This window comes from Candoia aspera, chromosome 16, assembly GCF_035149785.1.
Source record: "Candoia aspera isolate rCanAsp1 chromosome 16, rCanAsp1.hap2, whole genome shotgun sequence".
Classification (NCBI taxonomy): Eukaryota; Metazoa; Chordata; class Lepidosauria; order Squamata; family Boidae; genus Candoia; species Candoia aspera.
In genome coordinates this window covers 12,319,890-12,336,208 of record NC_086168.1, presented here as the reverse complement: position 1 = coordinate 12,336,208, position 16,319 = coordinate 12,319,890, and the positions used below count along the sequence as shown (strand labels likewise).

The window sequence follows — 16,319 nt, the reverse complement described above, 5'->3', positions numbered from 1 at the left end:
AAAGAAATCCCTTGACACCAATTGACAGGGGCAACTGCAAGAAACACCAAGGAACCAGGAATGTCCCTCCTTGCCCAACTGTTGCTCGGGGTCCCCTTTAAGACCAGATCTGGATCCTCCTCTTTGCTTGTCCTTGGGGGAAAAGGGACATTTGCAACACCGCAATCGTGTCCGGGGAAGCGTGGGTACTTACCACTAGAGTTTTGGGAGCTGCTGTTAGTTTCTTCAAAGTTGTTTTGCATTTTGCTTTCCACTCTCCGACTGAAAGCGCTTTCTGCTGGGAGGGAGAATAAGGAAAGACACAAAGGGGCTGGTGAGTGCTGATCCCCAGCAGTCACATAGGGTGGGGAGCAGGAAAGGAGGAGAACTGTTCTCTTGGGCTGCTTAAAACACCTTGACATCTGGCTTCCTGGGAAATAGGACCAGGGTCATTACCAGGCTGTAAGCAGCTGGAAGGTTCTGCCAAAGACATTACCGAGCAGCCGAACAGGTGGAGAGTCCTGCTTTGGTAGAGTGTACCAACTTCAGATGCAAGTGGCAGAGGAGTATCATTTTTAAACAACTTGCAGTGTTTTTGTGTAATTTCACTGGAAGTTAAACCAGTAGTAGAGCAGTACATAAAAGTTCTAACTCATTCCAATCTCTGCGGACTGCTTTTCTACTTGAAGAACCCAGTAATCAGATCCGTCATATATCACTACCATACCTGCTTTGCCTTCACAAGTGCTACGGCCCATCTAAGCAACCCGGAATTGCTTGTGCAATTGTGCTGTGTGCAAATGCACCGCGTGAAAGTACAGACCCATGGGCTCTGGAGAGAAGTTGAGATCATCCCATCCTAACCCTCCGCAGCCTGGGCTTAATTGCAAATCAATGTTATGCTCCATTTTGGTATTGTCTTTCTGTTTTTTCAGTTTGCCGCAAGTCCAGATGACTCTCATTATTGAGAGGATTAAAAATATAACAAAGATAAAACTATATAAATGTTATTAAGGTTTGGAATGCCCTCTTAATCCTGAAGAAGAAACAACAAATCACAGTTTGATGCAATTGGTGATCATGTCCTAGGCACAAAACCAGGCCATAAACTATCTTCCCCCTCATCTCCCCCTCTGCAAAGTAAGTAAAATTTCTGAAGACATTTCGCTCACTCTTAGCTGGACACCTAAGGAATCTTTTAAATAATTTGGGTATCTTAACCAGTGTCTTCACCATCCAATCATTCCCTTCTATCCCTCACTAAGAACTTGGGCTTAGCCATCTACTGAGATCCCGGAAGGGCCATCAGAGATGAAAACCTGCTCTTTCTAGAACTCAGTCCAAATAACCTGCCTCTGGAAGGTCCACAAACATTCCAAGTATTGCTGTGACATCATCATACCCAGATTTTTCCTCACATAGCGATTTTCCACAGATGGGGAGCTGCTGTATTAAGAGCAAAATGTCTTAGAGAGTTTTTAAGGTCATGTGTTAAAGGCCCAAATCAAGGATGGTTCTGTGATGCCAAAAGGAGCTACTTTTTTTTTTTTAAGGCAGTTGTGAAATTTAGCAAGCAAACGTAATTATCACAGACCTGAATGTTCTTAAAGCAAGGAGGCTGTTCTTAAAATAATTGAGTGAGGCTTTTGGAATAGCTGAACAGACCAAGTAGGAATCCCAAAGTGTTTTTTCACAACCGCTTCCCAATTCAACACAGGACAGGCAGCACCCACTTCAGTCTTCCCAGGCATGGACATGAGACCACAGGCACAAGTGAGACGGGCCCCTCAGCAGATGCTGCCCAGGGTGCACCCTCTTCTTCCAAAACAGGTTCTACCCCAATGCCACATGATGTTGTGAGGCGCATGATGACACACTGGCTCACTCCTACGCTCAGCTTTCGGCACTGGAAGGCCACCGTCACAAGGTACAGCAGCAGACTCCCCTCTTTACAGCTTTGGTCAGGAGGATCCTTCATAATTAAGACACCAGATGCTTGAAAAAGATCAGGGCTTCTTTCGTATGATTACTGTATGCCCAGACACCCACTACCACCCTCCACTGTACAATTCCCGCCCCCGCCGTTGCCACCTCCTCTCTCGTTCTCAGGGAAACGTAGCAGTCCTCACACCAAGCCTGCCCCTTCCTTGAGTTTTTCCAAGGCGCTCTCCCACAGAAGCAGCCCCAACTCCCTACAGAAGACTGAGGGCTCCCAGAAGGCGCCTGGTTAGCCAGCTGAGAGGCCCACCGCAATTCAGTCCAGCAGCACAACCCAGGACCGCTTGAAAGCAGCCCCCAGCCAGGGCTCAGCTTGGTTGAGGAGCAGCACCAGTGACAAAGCCGCCGTTTCCTACTGCAGGGAAAGGGCCGGCCTGCCGAGAGTTCGAACCCCAGACCCCTTCCAAAAGCAGTCGCTGGAGCTGGCAGAAATTCTGGCAGTTCAGTCCCATCATGCTGAAAGAGGCCCGGATGGGAAGAGGGTTTCACCATTCTCTATCTCGTATCAGGCAAGAAAGGAGAAGGCTTCGAATCAAGGTGGGTGTACTACGAAGAAATGACCATCCCTCCGTCTTTTTCTGCTCCGTCCGCCACGTGAACACACACAGATCCCCCAAAACCTTGCATGCTCATCCTGGCCCATCACTGAAGGAGCAATTAAAAATATCTGCCCCCCACCAAAAAAAAAAAAGATGGGAAAAGGCCTTTCCCAACCCTCAACCGAAGTGGCAAGTGGCACCACTCTTACATTCAGAGAGGAAAGAGGATCCCACCATCAACCAAACCCTTTCCTCTCCTCCTTCCTCTACCCTGCTGCTAATCCTGAAAAAGAACATACAGTAGGCACTGCCCTCTACTACCTTCTTGATTCCACTACCTTCGGGTTGGTCTGGAAAGTTTCTTGGGGAAGAAATGAGAGTTCTGGGGGACACGGAAATAATACTTTTGAAATAATACTAAGTACAAGGACATAATGCCTATTTCTTTCCTGAACAGGTAGACAAAAAGGCCCAGCAAAGAATTATATACATAAACCAATTACCATAATCTTTGGGGGTTTTTTAAATATGCCTCCAGTTGAACATTATTAAAATGGCATTCAAGATTTATCAAAGATTATGCTTATATTGCTTGTATTTTTTAAGAAATACAAAACACTAAAGTAAAAGGGAATCCAACAGTATTCTGTTCTTTTTTTCCAATAAAAATAATACGGTCAATATAAAAATAATCTCAAATGTTGGATCTCTGTAACATGAGATTATTTATGAACTATTACCACTCATCTTCCCCACTCAATTTAAAAATGCCTTTTCTTCAGTCTACAGCTTCTGATATTCTGCTCCTCACCCTGCCCATATTCCTTGGCTTTGCTAAAAAAAAAGTAGTAATTTTTCTGCCAGGTTCTTTGGGGACTTATTAGACCCTTGTGGGCTCCTTTGGTGCCCAGGTACCCTGTCAAGGGGTCATGCCTCCCCAGGGAACGACTGACGCCATCCCTTTGGGGCCTGGGGGCACACAGGCAGTTAGGTGGGTTAATAAGTCGGGATGGTAGAAAGCACAATTGGTACCTGTGGTGGCCTTGCTTCCTGGGGATCCAGAATTTGGAGCGCGGAACATCTGTGACTGGGATGCCGGTGGGATACCGGAGGGAGTGCGGTGGAGGAGGGTGGAACACCGGATTATGGACGCCGTCGGCGTTTTTTTTCCCGATTGGCTCGCTTGGGTCTTCACAGCCACGAAGAGTGGAGATCGAGAGTACTCTGGATATGAACACTCAGAACTAGTGCCGGGATAGACAAGTCAATGCCCAGAACCTGCATCTGCTGGGGCGCTTTCCCCTTTCTACAAAACGTTCATACTCCCCCTACCCAAAGTCTTTTCAAAACTGGGCCCCGCTTCAGCCACCCACTGTAAATTCTCAAGCATCACATAATGCATTTGAATTTCCTGCTTCCCCTGTGGGCCAAATTCCTTCAGCTTTAGTGTCAACTGCAGACCCCCTCACTGGTCTTCACAAGACAACGGGCCTTTTGGAAAAGGGAGACAGGCTCCCTTCTGCAGGCCTCTCTTGCCTTCTGCTGTTCAATACTGAAGCTCAGTATTTGTGGAAACCTACAATGCCAACCTTACATTAATTAACTGTTAAAATACAGAGATTAAACATTTTCTTACTATACTAAATCTTCTACCGAAAAGCATTACTTTTGATAAAAATGCACAAAACATGGCACCTGACAAGAGGCCTCTCTCACAAAGGGAATGTTATCTTGACATGGGCTTGCTGTGATGTACGGTCACACTAAGAACCAAAGGAAGTGTTTTTGTTCGAAACTGTCATATTCAAATCTACGCACATAAATCATCAGTATACTGTTGACCACAAAGAATTTGATTTCTTTAGCCAGATGGAAATTCTAAAAATACCTGGGTTCATCATGTCTCTCTTGAAAAAAAGGAGTCTTCCCTCTGTCCCCATCTTAGAAAACAGTAACTTTCTGTGCCAACTCTCTCCTTTTAGGTCCTGTCAATCAGTCACGTGAACTGGGAAGGCAGAGAATCTCAAGGAATTCTCACAGCCCGATATTTTGGAAGTCAGCTACCCATAAAATTTATATTTATATTTATATATATTCATTCTTTTCTGTTTCACTAACCCAAATTTGCCTGAAAGTTAACTATTTGGGTGAATCATTAGGAACTTACAGGGTAGGTGTCCATTTTCTGCCACATCTAATCAAGAGTTACTACAGAAGACAATCCCACAGGGACATTTTTAGTTCATTATTCTATCTTTCATTGCTCCAATCAATCCACGCACATATGAAGAAAATAAAAAATATGTGTAACATTCTACACTTCAAAACATTATTTAGTACTCTATTCAGTTATTTATAGCTTGCATTTCTGCCAGCAGCCTAGACAGTACTGTCTCATCCACTTTCCCCCCCCACCCCACAACAACCATTCTATAATATGATCCAGATTCTAATCAAACCCTTAGCCATCATATCTTGATTTTTTTCCCCCAAGAAGCCACAAATAAAAGACAAGTACAAATTCGCCTTGTGATGGTATTTGTTTTTTATTTTTAAGAAACCACTGGAGATGCCCTAGTTCCTCCAAAACACAGGCTGGGTGGGAAATATCACTGTAAACAGCACAACAACGCTCCCCTCCCCAAGCTTTCCGGCACACCTTCCAGAACGCTCCCCCTTTGCGGTGCAGGAGAGCAGTGTGAGCGAGGCAGGGTGGGGCGGCCAGCCTGGCTAAGTCGCTGCTGCCTTTCCACATCCCTTCCTGCTGAACAACATGGCCCTAGCAAAGGCTTTGCACCAATCTGACATCTCAGCCATTTGGGGAATGTCAGGAGGGGGGAAAGAGAGACCAAAAGGACTGCACACAATCCTAAAGCATCATGGAAAAAACCTGGACTTTCCTCTGGGGGGAGGGGACACGCTGAGGAGGGGCTGTTCAGGAAAAAAAACTGCACAGAATAGAGCACAAAGCTGTTCTCCCTCTTACAACATTAGGGTAACTCAGAAAGCTTGGCAGAAGACGCAGGACAGGAGGGAGAACAGACATCTTCACATCGCGTGCCACTAATTTAAGGTGGCACAAATCCACAAATCTAGCAGCAGGCCTTCAACAGGAGGCGAAACAAGTCCATCAACGGCTATCGGCCACGAGGGCTAATGAGGTGGCCTCCCTCCAAAATTCCACTTGGAACGGCACAGGATGGGCAGCTTGCAGGCTCAGCGAACCCTGCCGAGTTGGCCCCCATCAAGGCACACGACTGTAGACAATCTTCTCCCCACCACAAGAAGACCGGAGGAGCGCGCTGAATCTGACGCCACCCATCTGCCCAAGAAGCTGACGCAGGCAGCTCTTCCAAACCAAACCCCAGACCAAAGGGCTGGGGCTACTCAGGCTAGAAAAAGAGTGACCGGCTGGGTGAAGAAGTGGAGAGAAAGATGCCCTTCTCCCCCTCGAGAGAGCAGCCCCAGCAGTTCAGGAAAGGCCAATGGGTGTCCTTCCTCGGGGAGATGAACGGTGACTTACAGAACTTGCTTCCTCAGGGTGAGGTGCTGGCCACCAGCCTCAAGGGACTGAAAAGCAAGCGGAGGGGACTGGTTGCCACAGGCTTCCTACTGCCTGGGGCAACGAAGGGGAGATGCTTGAGCTGAAGGGTGCAGGTGTCTTCCTGTCCTGCTTCTGGGGCTCCCCAACCGGTCACATCCAAAGCCAAGTTCCAGCAGGCTCTCACCGGCCAAGGGTGCCAAGTCTACAACTGAGATCCAGAGGGCAAAGCACCCTGGGTTGCTTACATAGAGAGGTGGTGGCGGGCAGAGGCACCAAGCTCACCCATTTGTCCGGGCACATGTCCAGAGGGGAAAGGGAACTCAGGGAATAAGTTGAGGGCTACCAAGTAGACACATGGGGTTCCCACGCCTTTAAATATCTCCATGTATTGAGACACCAGCTATGTTATGTAAGCCATAAGCAGCTGGCCAGTCCAGCTGAAATATCTACATTGTCATAAATCTCTAGACTACAAAACATGTGCATAGTTCTATTTATAGAATAATAGTATTAACAAATATGGGCAATCTGGCCTGAATAGCTGCACTGAAGTATGAACAACTACATCTGTCAAAGTATACCCCAAAGGTACAGCTATCAGGAAGACGTGCTAGAACTGGTCTGTCCCTTGCAACCTCTTCGGTTGTAAGTTTGGTCTCTGCCTGTCCAGCCTCTGCCTTGAAAGAGAGTGGATCCCAGGTTCTCCCCTGCTGCCATGTCACAGCTGGATACTCACTGATTGGTGCGTGAAGGGCCACGTGTTCCTGGTACGGAGTGTAGTACTTATACTGCTTGCCACAGAATTCACAGGTATAGTTGCCCGTTTCTGCAAAGCAAGAGAACAATTTTCAGAAGGAGAAAAGATTTTCCCATAACCTCTTGACCCAAACGTGGATCGCACTTCAGAGCAAGGCAGGGTGGACGCTTCCCACATTGCCTCATAAAATGAATTACACGTTTTCTTGACCAAAGGGGCTTCTGGGCACCATTTCAATAGCAACCGGTTTCCTCTGTTTTGCCCAGACTCTCTTTCCTGGAAAGCTGAAAAGAAACAGCTGCTGCAGAGGAACAGCCTAATGACCGATCCTGCAGACAGCGCGGAGGCCAAGACCCAGAATCTCCCTTTTGCAGAACTGGCATTTGGGAGCGGAATGTATAAACCATCATCAACAGGAAAGGCTGATACACTCTCCAATGAATATCAGTGCTTATAAGAAATAGTTATCATCTTAGATCAAGATCAGTTTCTAGTTTCAATATTCCTCCCCACCCCCAGACAATTTTCCCTCTATTCTGGAAGAAAAATTAGTAACATAAGAAGGAATACAGTAGGAATCAAATTAGAACACAGCAAATTTTAATTGACTTTTTTTTATCCTAGAGGACAATACTTAGGCAGTATCTTCCCCCTTAATGAAGAGCTCTTTGTGAGCACTAAAATTAACATGTAAGGAAAACATGTGAAATGCAAGTGGAATGTTTTTCAAGTAATGTTTTGCATATGTCTGAATATAATAATTAAAATAAATAACATGCACTTAATTCCTTCTCTCTGCCATAAAATACTTCCATCTAAATACTTCGGGCAAATTGGATTTTTTTTTTACCAGATGCTTATAAAAGTATGTAACATTAACAACATATATTTCTAAAATTCCCCAAACAAACTGTTTGTTCCTTCCCTGTGTCAAACGGGGAAGACTACTTTTTTGTTTATCTAGGAATGCTATTTGCTCGTCTCGCGCCAAACAGCCACAGTCCGAGCGTCGAGCTGTTGCTTTGCGTGCAAAAGGTCCAGGTTCACCCCCTGCACCCCCAGGGCAGGGGTGGGAAAGGCCCCTCCGCTTAAATGCCCGCAGAGCCCTGCAGCCAGTCAGCGCCAACGGTACCGGGACAGATGGACCAATGAGAGGACGTGACACCAAGCAGCTTCCAGGCATCCTAGGATTCACGCTGCTTGCTGCCCCTTGAGGAACCCAGGGCTTTCTACTGGTGCCCCTTCAGTGAGTTCTGTGGACCACGGTGAAAGATACATCAGAGGAAGATCCTCCTGGCTGTGGCACCAGCCATGCCAAGAAAAGCAGAGCTGGGGTCCCGCAGGGGTAGAGAACACGCTCCCCTCTTTGGCTACAGCGAGGGCTTCGTGCCTCTGCGGCATCTGGTCCACCCCTGGCTTGGGCCTGAGACGCTGAAAGCTAGTTAATCACTGAAGCTGCAGACTCGGCAAGCCATACTTGGACCAATCTTCTGAAAGGGTTCGGGCTCCTCTTCTTTCACCTCCTCCTTGGCAATCACTGCTTGGTCGTAGGGGTCTGCAGGGGGAGAGAAGGAGGAGAGAGCTGATCGGGGCACGTGGAAACCTCTCCCCTTCCTTCCTTCCTTCCTTCCTTCCTTCCTTCCCACTCGGGACCTACTCTCATCCTCCGACACGGATCACACCTTCAGTAGAACTTGCAGTGAAAGAGTGAGAAGCCTGACAAAGTAAACGCAAGCAATTCTTCCAGTGCTCCTGCTCCTGCTTGAAGCGTTTTAAAAGCTTGTTTAAAACTTGGGCAAAAAGCAAGAAAAGGCCAAAGAGATTATAAGCAAAAACAAGAAAAGAACCATGGTACTGTTGTGATGTTTTCTATGGGCTAACGCACATTTTGCAGATGTATAGTATTTTTCACTGATAATATTTTTCTTGATAATCTGCCTGTTAAAGTGACTAAATGACAAGCTTAGGGGCTTTTTTAAAGGGTTAGGATTAGGGTGGTTATATCCCAATGCAGGATATAAAATCTGCACTTTTTTTTTTAAAGTGTGACAACTTAATGGCAAAGAACTGCAGCCATCCTCACAAGAATCAAAACAGTTCCAAAGGAGCCACAAGCGAGACACCCCAACGCTCTCCTATCCAGAGACACTCTCTTCCCACCAGCTGAGCAGATTAAGCTCTGCACACCTGCACATGCTTCAAATCGCAGCGAGGCAGGCTTCCCAGCCTGCTCTCCGCAGCTCCATTCTCCCAGCCGCCAAATCCACAACTGAAGGCCAGAGCCCAACAGGACCAAGAGCCGGGCGGCCAGCAATGCACAGACCCAGCCTAGGAATCAGCACCTGCACAGAGCGCACGCTTCCAGGGAGCCGAAGCACAGCTGTCAACCAGCAGGGTCTGTTCTCTGTGGAGGGGCTGGAGAGGAGGAGCCGTGCTGGTGCAGGGAAGGGTTCTTGTCTCAGCTATGCATTCTTTCCTTCAACCTTAACATCCCAAGCACGGATGGGCTGGGGGTTGAAGAGAGCCACCCTGAGCCACTGCTACCCTCAGCAGCAGAACAAGTTACTTTATCCAGAAGCAGAGCTTTGATAAAAGGCAATTACCAACTGCAATCCACCGAAAGACACGAGGGGAGCTGTTGCAGCTGGAAATCTGGTCCCTGCACCCACACCAGCAGTATTCTTAGTACTGTCAGGCCTTTCCCTTCCTGAGTCACCCCCTGGGGGGTGGGGGCTGGCAATGATCCTCTGGGACTCCTTGGCTGTGACCACAGGCCCTCTGCCACAGGCAATGGGAGAGAAGGCCTGCAGGAACATCTCTTCCTGAGCTCCTGAACCCTACTGCCAGAGGCTCCTGAACTCTCGCCAATCACAGGGGTTGGTGAACTTCAACCCCCAAGCCTGGGAAAACTCACAGGCAACCACAGGCACCCCCCGGTCCTCCTGGGCCTGACTCTTCCCAGCTGTCATACATTAAAGCGGCTGGCCTCTGATTGGAGGATGGGGGGTGCTACAGCAGTCTTCTGCTGTGGCACACTCCCTTCCTGTCCGGTCAAGGCAGGGCACCTCTGGCGATACCTGCAGGATTTGGCGACAGACTAAGACGGTCCACCCCGACTGCCTCATGGATCCAGATGAATCTGCAATCTGCAAAACTTGGTCAACCACAGAATATGGAGGTGACCGCAGCCACTCTCCCTGTTTGCTGATCCTGGGTGCAAGTGCCAGCTGAGGATGACCCAAAGCCACAGATGCTCAAGTCTACACAGTGGCAACAAGGGTGGGGAAGCGATAATACTTCTCTGCCATCAGTGCAGCAACAGAATGTTTTCTAGTGGCCTGGTTTAAAGTTGCCCTGCCCCTGTTGGGAGGAGCGAGGATCCACCAACAGGCTGCTCGTGTGCAACACTGAGCTGTGCTGCCCAATTACTCCTCAGCCAGTTTTCCCAAAGTGTTGGAATACCTAGTTAATATTCTGACTTGTGAAGTGGAATTGGTTTAGCCAGAAGTCCCCACTGGGTGCAATTTTATTGCCAGAAGTTGTATGGTGCTGCGTGGTGCTTCTGCTCTGCCTCTAAACCAGCTGGGTACGTGTAGATAAAGAACAATTCTAATGGGTTGCCTTGGATTTTGGTTTTTTGCAGGTGGTACTCCGCTACAGCCTAGGACTGCACAATGGTGTCAACAACAGCAGTGCACAAACAGCTCCCCTCCCCAGCTTCTATAAAACGCTGGCCAGGTTTACCTACCGATACAGGACTACGCAATACCTCAACACTCTGAGAAAGGGTCTGGGGGGCCGGCAGGCCTGCCCGCCCCTTGCCTTCTTTCCCTTTCCTTGGGAGGAGATGAGAAGCCCTGCTCCTTACGTTGAACAACTATTATACTCAAGCCATGCTTGGCTTAAATTAAGATTTCCTTGAAACAAACCAGGCCTAAAAGGCAAACCTGGCTTGTTTTGATAAGCCGCTGCTTAAAGTTAGCTGTTAATATTTTCCAGCTCCTGCACCAAACTTCACTTGGAGGGTGGGGTGGAGGGCTGGGTGCGCTCAAGGCTGGCCGGCCAGTTGTGCTCCTGCTTAGCAGTCTTGGCACTCTTCGTGCCAAGTGATCCAGACATTGACACTCACCATCCACTGCATGCAGATCTCTGTGCTCTTGGAAGCAACTGTAGTATTTGTACTTCTTCCCACAAATGTCACACGTGTACCTAAAGTTATCTGTGGGGAGGAAAGAGCACAACGTTCGAGCAACTCCAAGAAGAACCAAGGGTTTCCCCGAGGAGTCCCCACTGACAGACCCTCAAAGAGCCTCTGTGCTTTCAACCAAGACACTCTTCTGCTGCTGTCTGCTCGTAGCACACCTCAACCCCAACAAACACCACCACCTCTAATCTGGAGCAAGGACTGGAATTGTCTCAGGGGCTCAAAATCTTCTATGGCTTTTGAAACTCTTGTCACCCCAAGGAATTTTGTAGGAGAGAAAATCCATGCTCCATATCAAGGAAAACAGTATTTCTCTTGTTCTGTTTTGATATGGGGGGGGGGAGACATGGTGGTAGAGTCACTGAAGGCTCCCCCCGCCCCCGTCCCTGTGGAGATAACCATCCCTAATAGTACCCAGATGAAAAGAGGATCAGAAGTAAGGAACACTAGTCCACTGAGTCCATGTTATCCTGATTATTGATGAGGTTGTTTCCTGCCTTCATTAAAGTATTTTTCCAACGCGGAAAACAATTTAGCAAAAAGTACAAAGCAAGGAGCGCAAGCAGTGGAAAAGAAGATCAGCATGGACACAAGACAAGAGAAAGACAAAGACAGTCGCCAAACTAGGGAGCCTGTTCTTCGCTAGCGCAGGGCGCCATGGCGCAACAGCTGCATTTCACACAGACCAGCAGGCAGCAAAGGGGGCTTTCCCAACTGGCCCCTCAGGGGTCCTCTGCAGTCGACTGGTGGCAGCTGACCTGCGGGCTTTGAGTCAGCTTTTGGTCCATCTAGCCCAAGCTGCAGACTCTGACCGGCAGCAACTCTCTGGTACCTCAGGTGAAAGGACGCCTTCCCTCTCCTCTCCCAGAAATCGGAACTGGAACCTTTTGCTTGCAAAGCATCACCTCCACCTCTGCTCTAGGTATTCAAGACGTGCGTTTGTACTTACTTCCGGGGGATGCTCCTTCGCCTGATGCCGCTTCTGTGTCTATGCGAAGAGAAAGCCCAAGATGAAGAACCCCACTGAAAATGCGTTCCTAGGAATAAGCGCCCTCCCATCCTGGTCTTTGTTTACAGGCTTGAGCCCAAAAGGCCTCCTTCCCAGATCCAAAGCCAAAGGAACTTGTCTGTTTGAGATAAACTGGCCTCAAGATCCCCATCTCATGCAGAGCCCCTCACTTGGCAGCAAAGTTCTGAGGGTGTGCCAGTTACCTTGGCAGTGCCTAGAGAGGCAACATCCGAATCCCCTCCCTTCACGATAAGCAAAACCAAAAGAAAAGGCAGAATTATGCAAAACAGGCCACGTAAATCTGTGTCATTGATTTAAGGCTCATGAAAGTGGTAGCGCCTCACATCTCACTGCAATATTCTAACTTTCAGGATGTACTATTTGGGCTGGGGGGGAGGGGTGGGGGGGGGCTTCTGTCCTCAGTGGCATTTAATATTCTGCAGTGAAGCAGAAAGAGAAGAGAAGCCGTGCTAACGAGGAGGCCCTTAAGCATGAAGGCCTCTGCCTCTACCTGCCAAAGGGGTTATGCGTTCCCATCAGTGCTGGAGGCTCATCTAAGTGAATGCCAGCTTTACACTGGGGGAGGAGATTGGTCAGTGGGAAAGGACAGGCTAACAGCAATTCTTGTAGCTTGCTCTTTGCAGCACTTGATGCAATTTAAATCTCTTTGTGAACACGCACTGTATGGCTTACATCTTAAGACTGCTCCACAACCAATGGTGGGGGGGCTTTTCTGCTTCTTCCCCGTCGTTATTTTGTTCAGTATTCTGAATGGATACTAAATTCACCGATCTGTAGCATATTTCCCTGATTTGTCTAAAAAACATTAAACTGGCGGTGGTCTCTGAGCACTGATGTGACTGGACAAAATCCTGGGAACCCCGACTTATGAATGCAAATACTATCCCAGGAACACTTTTATGGACTAACACCCTCCCACCCACGTTTCTTGATTATTCCCAGAATCCCTCGATAGTGCACAAGAGATCAGTACCTCTGTGCGCTCGAACGTGGGTCTGGAAACAATTGTAGTACTTATATTTCTTTCCACATATTCCACACTCATATGACCCTGGAAAAAAAATCACACAGACGTATTAGAGCAGCTGTAAACAGAGAGACACAAAACCCTCTACCAGATCACTCACACCTAAATCATATCTAAAGTGGCGGAGTTTTGATGAAACACGTTATCAGGTCTCTTCCTCCTCCCGGCCCTCTCCAAAAGCAGAGCACAATTCCCATCATATCCAGACCAGCCTCAGGAGGCCATCTTTGCTCCCCCTTCAAGCCTTCTGGTATATAGATCCAAACAGCAGATAAATTCACAATCCGCCTACCAGGCTGAAACTGAGGTGGATCTTAAGTCTTGGAGAACATCCTCCCACGGCTTCACTTCCTAAGGCATTGTGCACTTATCCCCTGCCCTTTAAGAGTAAAGCACTTTTAAGGCAACCCCAAGGATAAAATACAATACTGTAAACGCAGCATGCGAAAGGGCTACGATGCCCACACCCAGCCCAAAGGGCTGAGGCACTGAAAGCCCAGCTCTGCCACCTAGCAGTTTTCACCAGGACCCATGCAACAAGCATGCTGTTGGCTGTGACGGGCAAAGGCAGCCATTCAAAACCAAGGACTTGAGCCCCACCGGCAGCATGTTCAGCCTGAGCAGGGACGCACGCTCACAGAGATCTCCCCCAATGGACCACCACCTGACTGCTGCTTCCCCTCCTCTGCCTCGGTTTCCACACAGCCTCTAAGCACAGCCCCACCCAAACAGCATGAAGTCAAATGGCCTGCTCATTCTCTGGGGCTGTCTTCACCCGATGCCAGCCCCATCTTTCATCTAGGAACTCAAGGCAATGTTTGCAGCACTTACTCCTCCAGCTTTGCCCCACAACAGCAACCCTGCAAGGCAGGATGGGCTGAAAGGAAGTCCCACAGGGAGCTTCCAGGGTTCCCTGGTCCTAGTCTAACACCATATCCACCATGCTCGGCTGCTTTAATTTTTTTTTAATTCCCCCTTTCTGGCTTTCAGCTGAAAAAGTGAGATAGCCAAGTGTTTCTGTAAGTAGAGGTTTCATTATTTGCTGTTTTTTATGTATTGTTATTTTATTATATAATTTGCTGTTTTTACACTGTAAGCAGCGCTGGGAGAGCAGGGCAGAAAGCTCCTATCAGGCTTGAGAAGAGCTGGGTTCCTCTGGGAGCGGGTTTGGAAAGGCCCAGCCCAAAGCAACAACAGCCGGCTTGGGGGCCCTTGCCCGGACAAGGCCGCAGACGGACCAGACAAGAGGCTCGTGATACGAAGAGAAGGGTGGAAGACAGGGCGCAAAGAGGCAAGCACCAGATGAAAGCAGGCTGGAGAAGAGAATGACTGGGGTGCAGAACTTCTCCAGCTGTGGGTTCCCGTCTCTGAAGGCTTTCAAGAAATGACTGGACAGCTACCTATCGTGGGCAGCGGAAACCCTTCGCTGGCACACCGCAGACAACCCCCGTGCTCGGGCAGTCCCCAGTTACGAACAGCACCCATTCCAAAGTCTGTCTTTGAGTTGACTTGGTAGGTAGGTCAGAGCAGGCGCACCCAGCAGGGTTAATGGCCACGCGATCTGACTTGAAATGGTGGACGGCGGGCAGATGGCGCTCTCCTTCGGCCGACGCACCGCTGAAGCCGCGGAATGTTTTCATGGGCGTCACAAAGTAGCGTGCGTGTGCGTGCATTATTACGAACCATTGCATTTAACTCAATTTTTTAATATAATAGGCTTTATGGCAGTCTGTTCGTAAGTACGAGTTGCCTGAAAGCCAGATGTTCTTAACCCGGGGACCGCCGTAATTCTAAGAAAGCGGGGCAGCAGGAGGTCAGCAGAGAAAATGAGCATAAAGAGAGCAAGAACGGAAAAGAACCCTCCGCGCACACCAAGAGGAGGCAAACCGTCACAGGGGGAACTTCTGGACTGCCAAGGGCCCCCTGCAACAGAAGGCCAGGTCGTTGCCGACATGCTGTAAGAGCTTAAACCAGGACCTGCCTGCCGAGGCAGCTGTTTAGGCTGGAGTGGCTGAACAGATGTGCTGAAGCACCTCAGCAGTGCCCAAGAGAGCAGGGAAGGAAGAACCCACCAAGGGAAGGTGCTCGCTCGCTCACTTTCTCTCTCACACACACACACACACACACACAAAATCTTCAAAAACACCTGGATGGCTATCACGTGCCTGCTCTGGGGTAAACCCAAGAATAGCATACTTTGGAAAGTGTGGTGGGGGGAGTTCTATCTGCCAGAAGATTTGTAATACTGAGATCGCTTACGCACAGGTCCATGCCTCTATCACTGTGGCAGGAGGGGGAGCTCATGTGCAGCTTTCAAAGAAGCAGTTAATAGATCCTTCCTCCATACCAACGCTTATTTTCCCTTCTGCGCGCGCGCACACACACACACACACACACACACCTGCTCCTTTGTCTCCAAGCTATCAAAACAAAAATCTAGGATGCCAGCAATGGCTGAAAGCAATGCAGCCAAAGGGAGATGGGTTTGCCAAGCAAGGCCTCATCTCCAGACAGCCACTATAGCAAATGCTGAGTTAGAAAGTCCTAGTGGCAGCATCTCAGGTTAGGTTAGGATGACATGAACTAAAGGGAAGCCTGGCTCAGCTATGAGGCCTCTGACCCCCTCCAGTGTCACAGCCAGGGTTTCTGGCTACCAAGAGAACACCGGTGAAAACCCTCCACACTTCAATTATGCTGCTGAATCCAGCACGGAGGGCTTTTTGCATGGGGGAAAAGGACAGGGAGCTCCCTTAAAGTTCTGACAGCCAGAGCAAACTACTGCCTGCAAAATTCTGCATCTGTTTGCTTCAAGAAGACAGAGAGCACTTCTATGAAGCAATTGTTCTGCCTTAATCTCAGAATATTGTGTGACTTGGACACCATTCCATCTTATTCCACTGTTTCGTCTGTTATTTTCTTTCAAGAAAAAAGGAATTAAAAGAGGGGAATATAGAACAGTTATACCACAAGCATCCAGAATCATCTAAGCTAGTAGAGAAGGAACCTCTTCTGGGCTAGGTTTACCAAATTCCCAAGACCATTGATTTTAAATGCCAAGAACTGTCTTCTGGATAAATCTCAACTCTAGCATTATACTGTCCACACAAACACACCAGGAAGCCATAAAGGTAATAGATTATCCAAGGAAGACTGCTTCAGAACATGAAGGATGATTTACCCATGCAAGACAACAAGCCACTGGTCTTCTTCTGCCTGAAACTGTCCCATCACTGAAGGACAT

At 48.5% G+C, this 16,319-nt stretch overlaps 1 protein-coding gene across 11 annotated transcripts in view; it reads right to left on the bottom strand.

The window, feature by feature from the left end:
* The window catches only part of ZNF618 (zinc finger protein 618), a 62,704-nt gene that overhangs the window by 14,408 nt on the left and 31,977 nt on the right, over positions 1–16,319 (bottom strand). For 4 of the 11 annotated variants that reach the window (XM_063316359.1, XM_063316367.1, XM_063316357.1 and 1 more), the window contains exons 4-10: positions 13,025–13,102; positions 11,971–12,009; positions 10,947–11,036; positions 8,295–8,372; positions 6,797–6,886; positions 3,549–3,740; positions 194–277 (exon numbers count right to left, since the gene is read on the bottom strand). In XM_063316359.1, coding sequence (XP_063172429.1) covers positions 194–277; positions 3,549–3,740; positions 6,797–6,886; positions 8,295–8,372; positions 10,947–11,036; positions 11,971–12,009; positions 13,025–13,102 — 651 coding nt within the window. The remainder of the gene's footprint in view (positions 1–193; positions 278–3,548; positions 3,741–6,796; positions 6,887–8,294; positions 8,373–10,946; positions 11,037–11,970; positions 12,010–13,024; positions 13,103–16,319) is intronic. The other 7 variants (XM_063316365.1, XM_063316358.1, XM_063316361.1 and 4 more) reach the window with 3 other exon arrangements.